At 34.9% G+C, this 22,152-nt stretch overlaps 1 protein-coding gene and 1 long non-coding RNA gene across 2 annotated transcripts; one reads left to right on the top strand and one right to left on the bottom strand.

Annotated features, from left to right (window-relative positions):
- Positions 1 to 3,311: 3,311 nt before the first annotated feature.
- Positions 3,312 to 15,642, bottom strand: slow (slowdown). Its single transcript, XM_014234891.3, has 6 exons — positions 15,475 to 15,642; positions 8,335 to 9,196; positions 5,517 to 5,785; positions 4,999 to 5,220; positions 4,746 to 4,945; positions 3,312 to 3,783 (listed from the first exon to the last, which is right to left on the bottom strand). The coding sequence occupies exons 2-6, from the start codon at positions 9,093 to 9,095 to the stop codon at positions 3,652 to 3,654; spliced, it is 1,584 nt and encodes a 527-aa protein (XP_014090366.3). The 5' UTR covers positions 9,096 to 9,196; positions 15,475 to 15,642; the 3' UTR covers positions 3,312 to 3,651.
- Positions 15,643 to 17,615: 1,973 nt separating this feature from the next.
- LOC118681098 (uncharacterized) lies at positions 17,616 to 19,407 on the top strand. Its single transcript, XR_004976702.2, has 3 exons — positions 17,616 to 17,725; positions 17,796 to 17,898; positions 17,961 to 19,407. It is a non-coding gene; the product is annotated as an uncharacterized lncRNA (long non-coding RNA).
- The last annotated feature ends 2,745 nt before the right edge of the window (positions 19,408 to 22,152 follow it).

Below are 22,152 nucleotides of genomic sequence, written 5' to 3'. Positions count from 1 at the left end.
TTCGCTATGCAGGGTTGATACCAATTAGCAGAAAGAAACATCAGAGAACGTATATCATACGATATACGTACATGCATGATATACGTTCTCTGGTAAAGCGAGGAAAGTTTGCCATAATGGTCGATAAAGCAGGTAACTTGGATACAAGCGGAGAATATACATATTTAAAGACGGGATAGAGACTTTGTGACCAAACAGTCACCGACATTTCTCCCTTCCGTACTTACCGCCCGTATCAAACCAAATTTGTCAAAAGTTATTCGTTTAGTTGCAACGTAGAAATCGGTTGTTCTCTTTTGTTTTCATTTCACCAATGTTGCCATTATTTTATTTTTATACACGATTTTTCATACATTTCGTTTTTAAGTCATAATTTTTCACAATGTAAAAGCTCAAAACTAAAATCCATCTTTTAAAAATAGTTTGCCTATTTATAAATAAGTGTAATCGACTGTGATTTTGAGGTATTTTAAGAGTATTTCAAATATATTCAAGTTAATTTTTTAATTACTACAAAATATCAATTGGCAACCCTGCGCTGCAAGAAATTGCTTTCTCCAGAGAATGTTAACAAATAGAGGAGCAAATGTTAACATTCTCTGGTATAGCCATTAAATTGGGATTTTAATTTAACAATCCAGTGATCGAACTCAAGAGTGAGTTACAGGTAGACGATTTATCGAGAAATCCGTTACAATTATTGTCAGAAGTGGGATTGTCAAATAAATTCCCAAGGAGATAATTATTCGAAAATGGCCAAGTTTAACGATCTGAAGATTCCACACAGATTTTTGAAGAACGTGTTAAAATTCAAACTGAAGTGGATGAATTGAAAGATCGTCTCCGCGAGCTACAATTAAATCGGCCAATTACGTCCACAGCTTCTGCCAAGGTAAAACCTCCATCCTTTGATGGCACTGTTCCGTTCCACTTTTTTAAGCTCCAATTCGAAAAGACGGCATCTTCAAATAATTGGAACGCTGAAGATAAAGTAGCTGCATTGTTCGTTGCATCAAAAGAATCTGCAGCGCAGATATTACAGACCATTCCAAACTGCGAGGCGAGTAGTTATGGCGAGAGGTATGGTAGTGTGCACAGAAAGCAGATCTTTCAAATCGAGTTGCGAAATCGCCGCCAGAAAGCCAATGAGTCTCTGCAGGAGTTTTCTACAGAGATTGAGAGGTTAGCTCACTTAGCTTATGCACATAAATCCATGGAATACATCGAAGACACGAAAATTCAGACTTTCGTCAAAGGAATACGAGATAACACTACACGCTTCGCTGCATTAGCATGTTCAAAATTGACGTTTGCAGAAACCGTTTCGTATGCTCTGACACAGGAAACTGCATCTCTGCTTTGCAATCAAACATTTAAAGCTCACAAAGTGGAAATAGAGGAACACACTTGGGTGAACCAATTACTTGAAAAAATTGACAACATGCAGAAAGCACTGGAAAAATCTGCGGAAGCGTATAAGAAAAATGATGGTGTGTTTAAATACTTCAACTGCGAAAAAAGTGACCATATTGCACGCAACTGTAACGAGCCCAATAATCCAGTTGGACGTAAACGCAAAGTAGTAGTCATGGAAATGTTGATGCCATGTCTCGCCGTCCCTGTAATCTGGAATGCAGACATTGCTCAAAAGCTGAGGCCAAAGAAGACATTATAGATGTCCGATTAATGACTATAACATCAGACTGCGATTCGGAGAAGCTACAAAAATGTCAACAAGAGGATCCAGATTTGAAAAGTGTAATATATGGATTTGAGATGAATAAACGTCCAACGAGAGAAGAAATAGCTCCAGAAAGCCCAGTCACAAAGGCTTATTGGGCACAATGGAACAGTTTGAAGTTAGTGTCTGGCTGCTTGCATCGCGTATGGGAAAGCGAAGATGGGCAAAGTTCACGAGCCCTGATGATTGTTCCAAAAGTAAGAATTCCTGAAGTTCTCAACGAGCTGCACAACGGTCCAAGTGGAGGACACATGGGTATCACCTAAACCTTGGAGAAATTAAAACAAAGATTTTATTGGGTTGGTTGTCGTCAATCAGTTACGGAATGGATCGTCAACTCTGTCGAGTGCTTTGCTGCCAAAGGGCCGCGGTCCAGGAGTCATGGTCAGATGAAGCAGTACAATTCAGGTGCGCCGTTTGAGCGAGTAGCCATGGATGTAGCTGGTCCATTTCCAGCAGTAAATTAGGAAACAGATATGTTTTGGTAGTCATGGACTATTTAGCAAATGGCCAGAGGTATACGCAATTCCTAACCAAGAGGCAGGAACAGCAGATGTATTCATCAAAAATTGGGTATCGAGATATGGTGTTCCAATAGAATTTCATTCTGACCAAGGGAGAAATTTTGAATTAGCTCCAATACAGGAGATATGCCAGAAGCTGGGTATCCGGAAAACCCGTACAACTGTACCACATCCGCAGTCCGATGGCATGGTAAAACGATTCAATATAACTTTGGGAGAACATTTGAGGAAAGTTGTGGATAAGTATCAAAAAGAAGAAAAAGGTGGGTGGGCGATTGGGTATTGTTATTGTATATAACCCACAACGAAAGAAAGGGTTATCTCCATTTACAGTGTAATTGGGAAGGACCATACCAGGTTATTAAACGACTCAATGATGTAGTGTATCGCATACAGACCAAATATGTCTAATCGGGACGATCAGACTTAGGTAGAGGGCAGTGTGGTGAACACGAATACCAGAACAATCAAAATCGACGATAAACTGCCAGAAGCAACTAGACAGCGAATTCGTAGTTGCCAGAATGTTCTAGTAGCTAACTTTTGTTAAAAATTTACTATATAAGGGCTGCCGGATTATGCAGCAGACACAGTTTTAATTAGAGTGTTGCCGTGTAAAAAGCAATTAAGCTATAAGCAATAAGTTGTAAACTCGAATATAGCAATAAGTGTTAAGTTATTGGAATAAAGATAAGTATATAGACATTAAATTGTCTATCTGATTCATTCAATTTAACACTCACTACTAATGCGTTATTCTATATATATCTTTCTTTTATTAGTTAAAATCAACCGTTTTTTCAAATTTTATCTATTATCCAACTTGTGTCAAAGTATTCGTAATTTCAGCTGGTATATTCTGTTGGCTGACTGTTGTTGTACATATGAAATTTAGAAGCAGTGAACCAATACAAATAAAAAACGCTCTCCTGTAAGATTGGAGTTTTGTAACACACGGTGATTCTGCAAAAAGATTTATACTAAACAAAACAAAAAGAACATCGTATATTTTTTTCAAAGTTCATTTTTTCATTTTTATCTATAATATTTATTGTCAGTAAATGCAATATTATCGTTTTTTGGATACACGAGTATTTGTAAATTTGGTTACTACTAAATGGCAAATTTACTTACATATGTATTTACGTATCTACATATTACAATCATACAATTTTTCATTTGAATATTTATTTGCAAATATTATACCATACTTATTATATGTATGTACGTAAGTATGTATCTCTAAAGAATCATAAATTGAAGTCAAATGCATATGAAGTCATAAATTGATAATTGACAAAATTATGTAAATTATTAATGAGAATGTCATTGGAATAATTTAGGGCTACCTTAATTACATACATATACAGTCTGATTCTTCGATTTCTAGGGACAATGGGCGTTAGGTCCATTTCGGCACTTCATTAACAGATTCAGCATGCTCTCAAGCCTGTTCGTTCGAGATTCTGTCTGGTACAGATTTGACTGCATTCGGCTTATATCCTGCTGCTGCTTCTCCTGGATTTAAAAAAAGGTATTAATTAAAACATTTTTATAACCATTATCTAAATGTATATTTTTACGTAAGACGGTTGGTATTGCAAATAGGCGTAATCGGCCCACTGCCACGCCCACAAAACGCCGTTAATTAAAAAGCAAATAAATTGCTATAACTAAGCTCCACAATAATATACAAGACTTATTGGTATACAGGTGCACAATAGGAGGGCATCTGCAGTTTGAAATTTTTTAAAAAGTGGGTGTGGTCCCGCCCCCTAATAGGTTTAATGTGCATATCTCCTAAGCCGCTAAAGCTACACTAACAAAATTAACTTAGAACGAATATTTTTAGCACTTCTATCGACAGTGGGAAGCAGCATGAAATCGGGTGACAAGACCCGGATATAACGGTACTGTAACTCCAGCACGCCAGAGACATTAAATTTTATCTCTGGGATGGTATGAGATGACTTTATAGGAACCGCGTTCAAAATTAAACAGTGGGCGTGGACAACCCATATCTTGGGATCTGCTTAACCGATTTCAACCAAATTCAGTACATAACATTCTTCTCATATTTTTATGCGTTTAAAGTATGCCACCTTGTGGCCAAAAATTGTCTAAATCAAACCAAAACTGTTCAAGGCCCTAGGTACTGAATATGTGGACCTCAGTGCCTCTAGTTGACTATTTACCGAAAGTAGCGGTCAATGTGTAAGATATAAAATTTAAATTCATATAATAAATTAAATAAATGAAACTCTCGATAATAGTATGTTTTTGTGTCAAAAATGGATTGAATCGGATCAATACTTCCTTTAATATAAAATTTTGCCAACACCTGAAGCAATTTCCCGGGCTTTGATCCTTGCGATTTGCGAGAGTATAAAATGGTCGGTTACACCCGAACTTAGAACTTCCTTACTTGTTTTATATGTAGGTATATGTAACAGGACAACATCTTACAGCAGCTTACTTACTATAGTACTTAGGCGACTCTTTAAAGTATCAACAACACTGTAAGTAGCTTGAAGTGATTTCTGCAACTCATTTGAATGTACCCTCTCATTTGCTAAGGAGCGCTCAATTTTCTGAAGACGATCACTAACATCCTCTTTATCGTTTAATTCGATTTCATTTTCTAAATCGCGTGCTTCAAAAGCATCATCATCTTGCAAATCTGTAGAAGAAATCTGTTGTATAAATATATCTACATTTAGACATACATCTCACCAATTTTCTTACAACTTTGCTGATCCAATTGTAAAACGAAACCTTCATGGCATTTACAAAAGTACGAGCCAATTGTGTTGACACAGGTCTGATCGCATGGCTTCGCTTCTTTACATTCATTTATATCGTGCTCACAAAATTTTCCAGAAAATCCTGCGGGGCAACTGCAAGTATCAGGTTCAGTACAAGTGCCACCATTTTGGCACTCAGTGCTACAAATAGCTGTTTAAAGAAAATTACAGATTACATTTTGGAAACAATGCACAAAATAGAACAATTCTAGTAAAAGAGGGCTAAACTCGAGCACGTCCAAGCAGTGAGAACTTAAGGATGGTTATGATTAGATAACAACACCATCATATTTCATCTATGTATATGTACAAGTATATCACGTACCTTTAGCCTTTTAATATTTTAGAACACTGAGGTTCAAACACACACGGCTAAATAAATTTTTTGGTTTTCTTTACGAACATTGAAATCTATATGTATACTTATGTTACAAGTCAACCGCTTACGCTTTGAGCAATAATCTGATTTTGGAAATTCACGTTCCCAACCGCTGCAGCAGTCGTATGTAACTTGTTGCGATGGCTTATGGCGAATGACATCGCGAAAAGTCTGTTCATGGACCAGTTGAACTCTGGTACACATCTGGTTTGGATGTTGCGTCTGCACTTGAACGGCGCTGCAAGGCGTGTTGACATGTTTCCAGATCGGTCTTGCATAGACTTCGGTTGTCTTTACTGGCATGGTGATGGTGCGTTGCTGTACACAAATATGTCGTCTGCAAAAGAAATTCATGCCATCTAAGTATGAGTTTTATTGACAAGTGATTTTAGGTTTATAATCAGGATGGACATAATCTCAATGTACTTTCTATGACAAATTTAATATGTATTTATTTATATACATAGTATATTATTATGTATTATATTATACAACATTATATTGATTTCAAAAGGTTTAATGCAAATAGAAACGATAAGAAATAATATGTGATACCATGATAGTGTAGTTTTAGTACCTCATATCTGGGCTGTTATTTCAGCAATCTAATCCCGTTTGGATTGGTAAGTTTTAGTTTATGATTCTTCACTGGAGCAACTCCTAGCAATACGGTTGCTCCGCATTCTCCTGACCCGAACTGGCATTGAGTCCAAAACGGGCCCTGAGCGCCAAGAGGCTCCTTCCAAACCCCGCTTTGGTAGGAGCCATCTTAGGATCTGTTCAGGCCTTAAGACCCATAAGGAGTGGATCATGAATTACCTATCCACCGGTGTGAGTAAGCTTTGGACTACTATCTAGGCGTTGTCAAATCCGAAGGGGCATGACGACAGGGTAGAAATCCAATGCGATGGCCATCCCGAAGAAGGGCGCGAGCTATTTTAGCCGGCAACTCACCGAATCCTTCGACAGACATGCACTGACCGCCATTCACAGTGGAGATATTAACACCTAGACCGACTCTCTCTTAGTGAATGGAGTACTTGGAGTCAAAACACCACCAATTGCATTGAAAGAGCTCGAGTTGCCACGTGAATCTAGAGCAACACTTTCGCTACTTCGTTCTTGGTACTGTAACAGGTTACCTCCTATTTATCCAGAATCGACCCCGACATACCCAATATACCTATGTCCAGCAGACAACAAGTCTCCGCATGACACTAACCACCTCTTTGCATGCCCAACGAATCCCACCCATCTAACACCCTTCTCCCAATGGTCCGGCTCCGTCGAAACAGCACGCTTCCTGGGCTTATCGTTAGATGACCTCGATGACAATCAACCTGCACCTTATTGTGCACCCTTTTGTGACCCTCTGCGTATATTATTAGTACATACTTATTTGCCACTATTTTTTGATTTTGTATAATGCAATTTCGATTATTTTTGATTTTTAGATAAATAAATATACTTGTATGTATTTGTTATTATCGTGAATGTAATGATCGATGCGGTACGCCCATGTTATCACTCTATGAATAGCGTTAATGTGGCTCCTCATCCACATATTCATATATGTATGTACTTGCATGTTCACATAATATATGTATATGTAAGTATGTATATGCATCTCAATCTCTTAATTAAAAGTTTAGGTGTAATGAAAGTAGTGAGCATTCAGAGAACGTATTATGAAAGGGTTGCTATGAGAATTATGAAGTTGAAGTGAAGTTTAATTTTAATTTCAGGACATACACGTGCATTCCGAGTATTTTATATTGCTGAGAACCTGTTATACAATTTTTACAAAATAGCACCTTGCTAAAGTGAAAAGTTTTTGCATCGCTAAAATTATAAATATGTATGTATGTACATGCTCATGCTTTCCTGTTTTGATTGATGGTGACATGCACACAAATCATGAAATATCCTCTACATATTCATATGTATGTATATACATATTTACAGATGTTAATATGTACATATATATAATATGTAATTGTCGAGCAAATGAGGTTGTGATGTCAATGGGATTAATCGGCGTGATATTTGTTATAACTATTGCATTAATGAAAGTAATTTTTGGGAAGTAGTTTTCAGTTATACATAATAGCCAAAAAGATGCCCCAACAGAGTTGTTTAACACATAATATATATGTATAATATTGAAGTGAAGTGAAATGAGTTCATGAATATTTTATGACTTCAAACAAAAAAATTAAAATACATGTAGCTTCTGCAAGGGCACTCGTAATTTTTATATCCATACATATGTACACATGTATGTATATATGTAAGTAGTATGCAAATGGTTGCTGATGAACAAAAAGGTATTTTTCTTTGACACACTAGTTCAATCTTTTGGATTCTTTTACCACCGGCAATGACAGAAAGCTAAACATACTGCACTCGTGGAAGCAGCTTTGTCAAATTAAAAGCATTTCGGGTGCAACGGGGGGGGATGAAACCAAGTGGACCCTTGCTCGGGTGACACGCTTTGTGTTCTTGTGCGTAACAGTATCCTGTTCAGCATCCCTTGAATTTTCAATTGTTAAATTGAATTAAAATTAACTACAAAGATCAGGATCAGTTAAAAAATTAAACTAATTGGCGTGATACTTTTTTTTCTTTCTTTTCTATTCTTGCAATTCGCAATAAAACTTAACACAAGTAGTACATCTGACATAATGCAACTCTGTTCTCAGAATGACATCTTTCAATATGTTCCCGAAGGAATATACTTATTTTGAAGATCGCCGCACTTCTGTTTGATTTTATTGCGGATGTTGCTTTTGAGCACTAAATAATTAACTGAAATCGATCGTAATATAAGGTATCATAATGAATGCAAAGGGGGCTTAAATTATAATAAACTATTTCTTCACTTACTTTTCCATGTCTTTTGAGTCGATACTATTTGTCTCGTTTGGCTGATCGGTAGTATGCGGCATGTCCGAGTTTAAGCTTGGTGGTGCTGCCGTAACATAACCTCGTTGAGCCGGCACTAATGGTGGAGGGGGAATTGTTGATGGTGTAATTGTTGTATGCAGAGGTACAAAACCATAACTTCGACGAGTATTCACCCAATCCGGTCTGGTCATGTCATTTCCACTCTGACTGATAAATTCCACATCATCAGTATTGTCGTCGCCTTTTCCACTACTACTACCTACATTTACGGCACCAAGAGTAGACAAACTTGTTGGCGACTCAAACGTGTTGCTATGCGCATTGTAGATGTGATAATTCCAAACTGGACTACCTCGATGATTGCGAGCGCTACGTGGCGAAATATTATTGTTATAATAGTTCCGTGAATTTAGGCGACGCAGTCTCGTCGACCTTGTTTTATTGTAAACCTGTTTCATTTGAGTATTAGGGCCTAATGAGGACAATATTTCTGGCTGTACTTGTCGATGTTGAAACTGGATCCTTTGCTGCCGGCGTCCTTCTTGTTGAGATACAAAAGATGATTTATGATAATTCTGTTGATGAGGGTTATGATATATGTTTCTCTGCATCGTCGATTCCTGTGATTGATTCGAAGCAGTGACTTTCTGCCCTGTAACGCTGGCTTTTGCATAAACATTGGCTTTGGAGAAAATAATAAGCACCGCGGCTATAACTGCCCAATTCAAAATTTTTGCCATTTTATATGTATATATATATTTATTCAGCAACTGGCTTTAATTATTTATATTATTTAATACTTCCATGAAATATCAATAATTCAACCAAAAATATGACGGACCTAAAAAGTGATGGGTAAAAATGTGTATAAGTGACTTGTCCGAGACAATATGCATATCAGAAATTGTTCATAAAATTCTTATGAATTCGTTGTGTTTGGAAAGCCACGTTTTGGCATTTGGGAGGCCAAATCAACATTAATTTATAAATGTCGGATTAAACCCTTGAATATCCACGACTATCGATGCCATACCTGCCATACTATACTACGAAATATGGACATCATATAGTGAATATGGTAATGTACGTTAACTCATGTGTGTAGGTATGTAAGTAGTTATAGATAGATATACATGTGTATGCATATTTGAACTTTACTATCTTTCATAATTTATTTATTTCAATTTTAGAATCCTCTATTCCAAGTAATCCGTTTGGACGTACAGCAAAATCTTCATATCGCATGATTGAGCATAGCATAACATATTAATACGAAAATCGGTACGTTAATTCGAGATGCGTACAAGTATGTACACATATGTATATGTATGTACAATTCATCCACACCCATGATAACCCTGCTAGCGCTTAGGATTCCGTTGATGCATTTAATTACGTATTATGAATTCCAAGAATTTCCAAATACATACATATGTACTATGTAAATCGTATGTACCTGTACGTATTTGTGCCTTTGTCTTCTTATGTATTAGTATAATGTATATAAAGTTTTAGTTTGTAGAATATTTATTTTACTGATAGCCGGCAAAGCTAGAGCTTTGCGAATTAATGAAATTTAAGAGTTTGATTAATTTATTGTGTTATTCCCTAATTTAAATAATAACAAGAAAAGGAAATGTGAAATTGAAGAAATGTTTTGTGATCCGAAGTTTCGGTAAACGATTGTTTAATGTTAATTGGCTTAAAGTAGAGTTTATTTACATTACTTACTCCTTAGAACTATTTTTTTTTTCAACATTAACTACATATGTACATAGGAAGTTCATATTTCCAAATATCCTGTGTTAAAAAAAGATGTTTTATTAGATCTTAAATAGTAAACGATAAATTTATATTCAGTTTATTAACGTAAATGTAAATTACCAAAAGTGATTTTTCTGTAGGTTCTTATCCCGAAGCTCACTTTTCTTAAATATGTGTGTTCTTGTTATAAAATTAAAATAACCGTATTTATTTTGAATCGAACACTTCTGTAACTATTGTCGAAATTTCAATAGGAAAATGAATTCCAATTTACTATTAGTGCCCGAAATATTAGGACTATTCCATATGTATAAGTATGTATGGTAGCCGTAGAGTAAAAGTTTATTTACTTTATGAAGAAATTTAGAAACTACACACCATAAAAAATACTGTGAGGCTTTACACATATGATCAGGGTTCAGTATCAAAGTAGGGTCTGATAAGAAACAATATTTTGTCTTGTTTTATATATTTAAACACAATTTGACATATGGTGTATTATGGTATTATTTCTAAACATAAAACTTTATTATTAAGCATGCCTCGATATTAATTTATGTACATATGGTAAGTACAAGAAGCTTGCGCTTGTAAACGTGGCTTCAATTTATTGGCCATCTGTCAGACAATGAATTAAGCATATGCGCCAATTAATAAAAAGCAGTCGGTGAACTACGCGAGTGCTGGAGGAATCGTGAATATTTCTCCAAACTGAAAAGTTTGTGCGATCCAAGATCTCACCATCTCGATGGCGACGGGTTTAATTATTCAAATTACAATTCATTTTAAATACAAACTGACAATGACACTGGCGGAGACATATGAACTGTAAAAAATATTAAGTGCTATTACACACATATGGTAAAATAATCATTTACTCAAGTCCCTAAGCACCACACCAAGCAGACCCTTCCTCCACAAGCATGTATGTATGTGCTCAAATGTGTTAATTAATAACTATTTTAACTATAAGTTGAATGTTCGCTCATATGTACATACATAGATACATATATACTTGTATATACATACGTATTTGTAATAAGATGTGTACGTATGTACGCAACGTACCCTGTGTAAACTATATGGTATTTCATACAAGAAAGGCAAAACACTAGTTTATAACTAGAAATTCATAATTGAAATCGAAGTAACCGCACATTTAATACTCTCGCAAATTTTCAAGGATCTAAGTCGGGAAAATTCTTTCAGATGACGCTAAAACTTTATAATCAAAAATGTTGTGTAAAGATTCAACACTCATTATTTGAAAAACCCGAATATTTCACCATCAAATTTGGTATCATATAAACTTATGTCTATTATAAATAGCAGTCTCGCTTAGTTTCAATACTAAATTTTGATTTGTGTCGGAAAAATTAATATTAAGAATAATCAATCAATTTCAGTCATATTAAACTAATGAATATCCCGTGTTATAAGATTACTTAATGTTACTAAGATATCTTACATATTGACCGATACATACGGTATAAAGTCAAACGGAATTTCGGAATTCTTATGTCGGGTATATAGGAACTACGGGTAGTAATACTCGATTTCATTCACGTTCTTCATTACAATATATCGATACGATTAGAAAGATAACTCACAGATTGACCAATTTATATGGTATAAAGTCAACCGGATTTTTGATCCTTATATTATATTACAATTTGATCCCTGAGTATCATTAAGATAACTGACATATTGACCGATATATTATATATGGTATGAAGTCAACCGGAACATTGAAAATCCTTATGTCAAGCTTATGGGTTCTGTGGAAACCAATTAGCCGAATTTACCCATTTTTAGCACCAGAACACTTTATTACTAGGAATTTGGTCGAGAACTTCTTGACATATAGGATTTTACTTCAAAGTAGGCGGTGCCGCGCCCATTGACTATTTTTAATATAGGCGCCTATGAAATTCTTCTCTACTATCTTACGTAGTTATTTTGTGAGTTATCGCGCTTTAAATAGTGTTCAACATGATCCTTATATGGGGATGGAAGTACTTATATTCTGATTTCACACATTTTCACACTGTCAAAGGAGGTGCCAAAAAGAATAATCCTGAGCGAAATGGTCCAATTACGCGCATTTGCAATATGAACCTCACTTAGGTGCCAAGGAACATATGTAGCAGTTTCATTAAGATATCTCAATTTTTACTGGAGTTATCACTTGCACGAACCAACGGACGGACAGACAGTCCCTCGAAATTCAACTTATCTTACATCCAGATCATTTATACATACATAACTCCATATTTATCTCCATTAGTTTTAGGTGATACAAACAACCGTTAGGTGAACAAAACTATTATACTCTGTAGCAACATACGAGAGTACAATAAGCGAGTTCGAAACGACATGTGTGGGGCCAACTATTAAACGGTTTATTGGTGAGGTTTTACCGATTTATGTATAGTCAGTTTTCAATGCATTGATGAGATCATTTATTGATGTAACTCCCAATTATTTTGTACTTGGAGGACACTTGTATTTTACAAATGACATTTTGGAGGACTTCCGCATGAAAAATACAAGTTGCTTGTATGGGACAGTCGACTGCCTAGGGTCTGCAGGCACAATGGGAACAATGAGGGGTCATCCATCAATGATACGTTCACCGAGTGTTCAATCAGTCGTTTTTGATTTTCTTTTTCTAATTGAACTTTCTTAGTTTTTGACACTTCTGGACACTTACCTACAAATTCGCTTAAAAGTCCGCCAGCTTATTTACCGAACGGCTGTATCATTCATTTAAATCGAACGCTAGGAAAAAAATCATCAATTTACTCAACCCTTGCCTTGTCAACACACTACCATAAGCACATTTCACTCTTTGCTCTAGAAGCCAACACAGTCAGTTCAATCCTTTTCGATTCTGCACAGACTCATTTTCATTCAAATATCGATGCAGTAAACAATTCAGATCTGCACATCGTCAAACATTGCCACACAGACGAGTCACTTTAACAGCAATTAATTTTTTCCTTTCCATGTTTTTGTCTACATAAAAATATCAGGGGGGCTCATATTCTTACTTCTATTAATTATTGAGTCTCCACATCTATGCAGACATTGAAATAACTGCATATTGTTTTCATGAGCTTTTTTCGTTGGCAACAATAAAGACTTATTTTCCGAGATATGGTATATTTCAAAGAGGTTATACTAGGGACAATATATGGAAAGAATCTCATCCCCTTAATTCTAGGTCAAAGGGTCCTTATAAATTTGATATTCATTGTTTTATTTGGTTTTGACTTTAATAAATAAATATAAAAAAATTATTCACACAATATGGATCTTAACATATAAATTCATTTGATATCTTTATCAAAATATTTGCATTCTCATTTCTGATTTCAAAGTGAACGTCTGGTTTGATAAGTTTCTTCGGGTTTATTCAATGGGTGCAGGAAATATGGAGCTTTATATAGAACAAGGAAAGGAGACTGCAATAGTGCAAAATATTAGATATTTCATCTAGGTTAATATTACAAATGGTCCAAACTTCATAAAACCTTTGTGCTAAATCAGGTAATTACTATACCGATTTTTTATAATTATTTAAAGATATTTCGATACATTCCCCATCTGATCTTCTTATTTATTGTATACGTATACATATGTACATATGTATGTATACGTTATATATTCAAATGTGTGTTCTTTACGAATGATTGTGAATTTCGAAGATAGGCCATAAATCATTTATTTTTACATGTCCATATGTAAAGATCCTGAATATATATTATATAAACATACATACAAGTATATGGTGTATACATATGTATATAAACACGCCCAGTTAATATGCAAAACAATGCGTAAGAAAATGTCTGGTTAAACGCTTTGCAGCTGTTAAATGCATGAATTGTTTCTTAAATTGCCGCTCCAATTGTGTATTTAGAGGGAGTTAGGGTAAATTCATACTTATTAATAAATTGCCATAAATGCTTTAAACCCCAATCAATAAAGTTGGGTGTAAAAAGTGTTAACTTTTTATATAGTTGTAGGTATATGTGATCTACAATTATACATATGTACATAGGTACTAGTTGTTAGAACTATGCATAGTTATGCTATATTTGTCTCTATGTGTATACGTCTACTTCTTTAGGGCTTCTCTACAAAGATTCTAGAATTATATCACATGATTAACAATAATATTTTGCCCATGAGTGAAATCCGACTTTTTAAAAAGACTTACTAGTTGTGTTGTGCCAGATTATTGAAATTCCGGGAGTTAAAGCAAACGATTTTCATCTATAAGAGCAAATTTATTTAGATTATCATTACGAGATGTAGTTTTGATATCTGATATATACATTCATGTGTATTTCTTTACATTCCTATGTTTGCTCATTACAAGTTTATGTTTAAAGGGAGACCGTGCCAGAGCCCACTCGACGACTGAACTTGTTTGTTTTATTATTTATATCGTTGTTGTTACTGTGCAAGGTAAACATCGTGGTGCTATTCGAAACAACACAGATGGAAAATCTGCATTAAGATCAGACACTGAACACTGCAATAACTGAGAGGCAATTCAGAGGCACTTTTTTAATACAATTCTCGGCGCAACAAATTAATCTATTTCAATAAATGCAAGCACTGGTGTCTCTACGCAATAGATGTTAAATACTTTTAGCCATAAAGTTCTATTTAAAAATTCATAATTAATGTTAATTGGAGTAAAAAGCATGCAGATATACATATGTACATACATATACTTTTTATTTTAAAAAAATATTTCTGTCAAGGATGTATATCTAGGTATAGAACAACTGAAATTGAGTCCGATAACGTAATTAGTATATTATTACATATACGGTACATACATATATAAACATATAAGTGTGTTTGTATGTACACATATATAACAGAGGAATGGCAGCCTCTACAAACTAGTCTCCTTCAAAAGTCAGATGGAAACATTTCTGCGACATGTAAGCACTTAAAAAATCTGTAGTATTTTATAGACTTAGTCGCGGCCGAGATTTGAAAGCATTCACAGTATTGGTTATGTCCCCATAACACCAGGCGATGCTTACCACGTACGAACATAAATTCTGTTTTTTTTTCTACCTGAGAAAAATCGTATTATTTTTCCCGGGAGATCATCATGCTTATATAAACAACTTCTTTACGTATTTGTATATTTTTCTTTACGACTGTAGTTCATTCGATAGGTCAGCTATTGTTTAGGTTTTGCACAATTTTTGTATGTATTTAAGACACTTGAGTTATTAATTTTACTATGCACATGTATGCAATGTTTATTACTGACATATCTCTTGCTACTCCTTTGAAGTCTATCATATACAATTATATATTTACCAAAATCCGTATCTGAACGCTAAAATTTTAGAAAATAACAACTATAGCGTACCGCCCGATTAACAATATCGCGTGTATTTTTTAAATGTTGCGGTTCCGACGTTGCAACTTCTATGTCCGCTTGGTCGCTGTGCCGCGAGTCGACTGATCTCTACACTCAGTCGCCAACTCAAATTGCCAATTGTTTAAAGTTAAAAAAACGCGTTCAATAGCTTCTGCTTTCATGCAACTTCGACGTAATACATTCGCTTCCGCTTACGTCGAATTAACCAGCGTACGAGGAGATGAATCCATGTTCTCTGCGCACATACATATCAGCTTTGTGACAAACTTGCTGCTCATCAGAACGTGTTTAACTGAGTCATGTTCACTTTCTTTGTTCGATGTTTTGTTTATATTTTTCTCTGGCTGTGTTCTTTCCAACGTCAATTACCAAACACAGCCGATGCTTCAGTTTATCTAGCACCGATGTTATTATTGTAGAAGAGAATTTGCGTAGTTTTCTGGTTTTACTGTCTAATATACTACGGCTGAGTATCTAAAGTGTCAGCAGCTTTCTCGTGGCATAGTGGTTGTTGCCACTGTTCTCTGTTGGACATGATATTTTACTATGCCAACCGTTTTGTATTACACTCAAATCGTTTATTGTGAGTTCAATTATATTTTTATTTAAGATGCAACGAAAAGTTACCAAAGCTGGCTTCAGCATGCCGCCTTATTCTGCTGGAGTCTTAAGTTGGTAGTTTAAATACGTACATAGGTATTTCTTCCTTTGTAGATTAAAGAGAGTAATGACTGGCTGGGACTCTACTCCACCGAATAGTTATGGACGTAAGATCAGAGAAGCCAATTGCTCGTGCGAGCCTATCTCAAGTACATACTTGGCTGTTTTTTTTAGAGGTATAGAACTTTAAATTGCAATAAAACAACGATGGATTATTTGATTGACATGAATTTTATTTATCCGAAAAATTATCTTGTGGCATTACATTTTAAATATGATATCTGGCATATGACCGCCACGGCTGGCTCGGATGTAGTCCAATCTGAACGTCCAATTTTCGATGACTTTTTCCAACATTTGTGGCCGTATAACGGCAATAACACAGCGAATGTTGTCTTCCAAATGGATATCCGTTTGTGGCTTATGCGCATAGACCAATGACTTTACATAACCTAACAGAAAGTAGTCTAGCGTTGTTCAATCCCAAGATCTTGGAGGCCAATTCACAGGTCCAAAACGTGAAATTACGCGGTCACCAAACGTGTCTTTCAATAAATCGATTGTGGCACGAGCTGTGTGACATGTTGCGCCGTCTTGTTAGAACCACAGCTCCTGGACATTATGTTTGTTTAATTCAGGAATGGAAAAGTTAGTAATCATGGCTCTATACCGATCACCATTGACTGTAACGGATTAACTTCACTCCAAATGCGGCAATTTTGTTTCTTGACGTAGCCATTCAACCAGAAGTCCGTTTCATCGCATTATACGATAAAATGAACGTAGTGCGTGATACGTATTCCGCACAGAACCATTACTTTCGAAATAAAATTGCACTATTTGCTAGCGTTGTTCAGACGTGAGTCTATTTATGATGAATTGCCAAACCAAACTGAGAATAAATCACTTGACAGCTGTTAAATCGGTCGCCATTTCGAACAGTAATGCCAACTTAAAGTTCTATACCTCGAAAAAAACAACCGTTATAATTCTATATATGTGTATTTAGGAATAAATTGCAAATACCATATAATAAAATATTTAGGGACAATATTTTTGGCCGAAAAGACAAATAAATAGATACATAGATAATTTTACAATAATATTCTAAACCAATAGAGAAACAGTTTAGTAGTATATGTTCTCACTTTATTTCAATTTATTGAAATTTAAATTCTAAAAGAATTATGAATTAAGAAGACTTGTAGTACAAGAAAATAGGTAGTACATATTTCAGATAAGTTCATTTACGAATCTGCTTGATAGGCATATTAACGAGAAATCACTTGATAAAATAAATGATTAAAATACTATTAAATTATAAATGGTCTAAATTATAGTTTATACGTAGCGTGCCATCAACGAGTTATCATCATTTTTCCACTGTGGCTCGTGCTTAAAACGAGTGCTGCCACAAAGGAAGAGTGGCTTGAGGCAATCAACACACAATAGGCTTTAAATGCTAGCAAACATGCAATTTTCATGTGCTCAAGCTTTGGCTCTGACTGATATCTTAATCTAAGACAGGTAAATTAAAAAAGATAGATAAAATATATAATAGAGCTACCAATATTTCAAAATGTGTGTATAATATTAGTGCGGTGGACACCTTCGTTTGTTTGAACTTTCGTGAATGCTTGCTTTTGTACGTAATAAACTTATTGGCATTAATTGCATTTTGGGACTTAAGTTTACTACAAGTACATATTTTCCCACACGCTTAATTAATCATACATATACTAACATATACATTTGTACATAGATGAAGTATTCCTTTTTTACGCTGAACACGCTTTTGACCAAATGAGGTAACAAGTCGACTGCGATAGTTAAATAACAAAACTGGAATCAATTACAAAGGCCGCTGTAAGCAATGTTGTCGTGCTACAAGCAAAGACAAATAAAAGTTCTACACGGGAACGACTAGAAGAAGGAATTTTCATTATAAAACAGGAAACCGTTAAACTCAGGTGTAAGGTCAATGGGTACTACGTCAGCCATATAGTATATTTACACCTATTTATATGTACTATTATTATTAGTGAACCCATTAATTAAGAAAATCTACATAGAAAATAAATTGCATTGCAAATGCAAATCCTATTTTTACTTCCGAAGTACAGTCGAACAGTGATGATGCCTATTTGCTCAAGAGCGTCAAATAAAGCGATGCATGAAAGGACAGAGATTCACTATCACTGGCAAATCAAAAACCGCACAAAATGAATGGACTCAATTAATCAATACCAAGAATTTCTTAACAGAAGTGTTTTCAGAGTTGAATTCTTCCAACATTTAAGGAGGAGTTAATACCGACGAATAAGTAAAAGAGAAAGGTTGCGTTACCTGGTGAACACACCTCATATACACATAAGTACAACATTACATTTCAAACTGCACCCTAAATATTGTTTGGAGCCGTCGGAACTTGGTCTTTCTTAATTTCAAAGTGCTACCTATGATTTTGTGATGCCTACACGTGCCGTTATTCTATTTAAAGTTCACCGTATATGCTCTTTCATAAGCAGCGCCTTTGCACATTTATTTATTGCTTTTATTCATTTGGAGTGTTACAAATTTGGTCGGCGTTCGTGAACTCTTAAGCAGCTGATATATATATTATATTGTATGTTCATAAGCGTGCATCGAATGATGAATCAAATTTCGCTTTTGCATTGTGATATTGTTTTCTCTCTTATAATACTCGTATTACCGTAGTTAGCTGCTTGTCGCCGGTTTTTACAAAGATTAATATTAACGAGCTTTTGATTAAGCCGATGAAACCTTAAACTATTACTGCATTGTTGTACTACCACATAATATACTGAATCTTCATAATGCAGCACGCCCACATTGGAAAATTGAACATAAAAAGAAATAGTCGATTTGCTGTTGACCCGCAGAGGCGCGTTGATACCAATGACCCACTAACGCATTTCTTCTATTCAACATTGCATTCAAAGAGTGTTTAAGGTAATTAATTAAAATGGTAGACATAATACAAACAAACATACATATGTATGTAGATGCAGAAATAGCTGCTGAAGTGGCTGATGTAAACATTGCCATGGCGATTAGACCGATGACCCATATGGACATACATTTGTATGTATCCAGAGAAATCAAACTAGTCAGATACCATTCACAACTAGACGTTCCTAACTTAAGTTGAATCAGGAAAGTTGAATCAAACAGTCAACATATTTACATTGGAGAATTAGTAAATTTTCAATAAAAAACACTGTGGACAATATTTTAATTAATATTTTTCTTGAGATCTTTATTTGATCTAGGCAGTTATGAATCTGTCGAGCAGGTACAAGGTTGAACACTAAAAAATACTAGTTGATGATATGGAAAAAGACAATCTTCTAACTAGTTGGGTTTGTGGTTCATACCATTTGGTAAGTAGTATGTTACTAGTTGACTTTGCTGCAAGGGATTAGCGCGTTACTCTTATTGGTACATACATGTATATGTTTATAAATCAGAGACCAACATCGACACCTACATAGTATATATGTACATACTCGTACATATAAGTGTTATAGCAGACAACGTTGCGGCACAGTGACTACGAGCGATCGTTCATTTTAAGCAAGGTAAATGAGGGTCATATTCGATAATCAAATGTTAGCACATATGCATACTTAGAAGTAATTATTTTCGTTTATTATTTCAAATATTCAGTCGTGCTGAGAAAGTCCTTAATTTGCATTTTGGAAAATTTCGTTTCAATATAAAATATTTACTTCAAAAGGAAACTGACACACTGTAATTGATTTATAAATGGGGTTTGTTGACAAACTAAGCTGCATCTTTGCCACTTGATATGATGAAGGTAATAAAAACACTCATAAAAGCCATGTGAACGGTAGTTGGAGTTCGCAGACAAGGGCACATAATGAAGAATGAATATTTTAAAACCCAGGGAATTTAAAAAAATTAATACAGTAAAATTTATTGAAATGAAAGTATGAACCGCTGGCCCAAAAAGCTTGCGGATTGTAATTTCCTTTAAAAAATTTAACATTGTTCCATGTGAATATCTTACTACACGTTAATTTTTAGATTTTAGTCAGTATGAATAAGTGTGTACACAAAAATTAAAAAGATCTTAGATAAGAAAATTGTATAAAAACTTGCTGTCGAACCTTTCTTAGCAAGCAATTCATCGAAACCAGAAATCTATAGTATTATCAAGCCATAGGGGTATGCATAAATATACTAAAACGAAAATGAAATGCTCAAAGTCCAATGAAAAGTAAATGAGCTTACCTAAACCGCCAAAGCACTTAGCATTGAAGAACCGTGCCAAATTTAAAGCATAGCGGATCAAACTCAAATCCATACGTTAACACGCAGCATATTCAATTGCTGCTGTCCCAGAATAAAGGGTTTGGGCTTGGCGACAATATCAAATGTCTGTTAATAGCCGGATCCTTTTATTTGCGCTCCCATTTGTAGGCCATATGAATGCGAGTGCTAAGGTAAAAAACGGAGTGAACCGAAAACAACGACTCAGAAATACTATATTTTTATGTAACACTTGAATGTACAAGTATGTGTGTGCTTTTGGTATGAGACTGGTGTCCGCATCGACAGATGAGTGTGTTTGCATCCATGGTTGTGTATATAGGTAAACACATGTCACAATACAGATAGTAGTAACAAATTATATATACATATGTACATATTTAAATATGTCGATTTTTATACCCTGAACAGGGTTTATTAAGGTATAAATTTATATAAATGATCGCCTGCCTGTATATACGCGAACTAACCCCTTAGCTTTTGAGATATAGGTCTAAAATGCGTCTATTTCTCCTCCGAGGAGCTAGCCATTTATCGTAATAGCCGATGCCGGACCAATATAGCATGCCATACAAACTCACTGATCAAAATCAAGTTCTTGTAAGAAATCTTTTGTATTTGGGAAGGATATTATAACTTCGGTGCAACCGAAGTTAACGTTTTTCAACTACTAAATAGATGCGGAACTACTTCAGAAAAACTGAAATGTTCGTAACATTTTAAAGAAATTCACAAATATTTTGTTGGTGAAATTCAATATCAACACGTTGCATTCCAAGGCGATACACCTATTATAGCGGTCTTCCTACATTTCGATATTATTTTTGTAGTTCGATATGTCTTTTAACAAAGAAATATCGCTCAGAAGACGGAAGAAACATAGCGGATATGGCGAATAGTCTTAATAGAAGTGTAAATATGGTATTGTTAACTAAATGTATCGAAGTATGCAATGCGCTTTATAATTTCTGTCGGAATTTACGGTAAGTGTACTCGTGTAAAAAGGCAAATTGAGTTTTATTTTAGCGATGCAAGGAAAAACTGCATATAGGTACTTGTATGTATGTATGCATGTAAATTATATATAATATAATGTATAAAAAATTTTATTGAATGTATATATGTTATATGACGTGTGATGTAAGTATGACATATGTACAAATTAAACAACACACACATTCTTATTGGCCTCTGCAAATACATCAAAAGAACGCGATTTGTTATATCCTGAACAGGGTATGTTAATCATGTCCTTGTATAGAAAATTTTTTATTTGACAACATATTTACACAAAATTTGGCACAGATTACTGTTTGAGGCAGCGGTACATTCTCCGAAGAAATTGTTCATATCGGACCACTATAGCATTTAGCTGCAATACAAAATGACTGATCAAAATCAAGTTCTTGTATATCTTTTGTATTTGTGAAGGTTGTCATATCTTCGGAGCAAACCTTCAATTCAAGACTAAGTTATATTTATTTTTCAATAGTACTTACTTACAAACATTTCGTTCGGTTCAAATTCAGTCAGCCTTGAAACATACTAGTAAGAAATTTTAGCATTTAAGAACTGGCCGAACTTGATGCCATCTGTCATGCAATAATGTAAAAGGAATATATGGTATGTGTTTGTAT

Source organism: Bactrocera oleae, chromosome 6, assembly GCF_042242935.1.
Source record: "Bactrocera oleae isolate idBacOlea1 chromosome 6, idBacOlea1, whole genome shotgun sequence".
Taxonomy (NCBI): Eukaryota; Metazoa; Arthropoda; class Insecta; order Diptera; family Tephritidae; genus Bactrocera; species Bactrocera oleae.
Note: the sequence above shows the minus strand (reverse complement) of the source record. Positions and strands in the feature narration are given on the sequence as shown.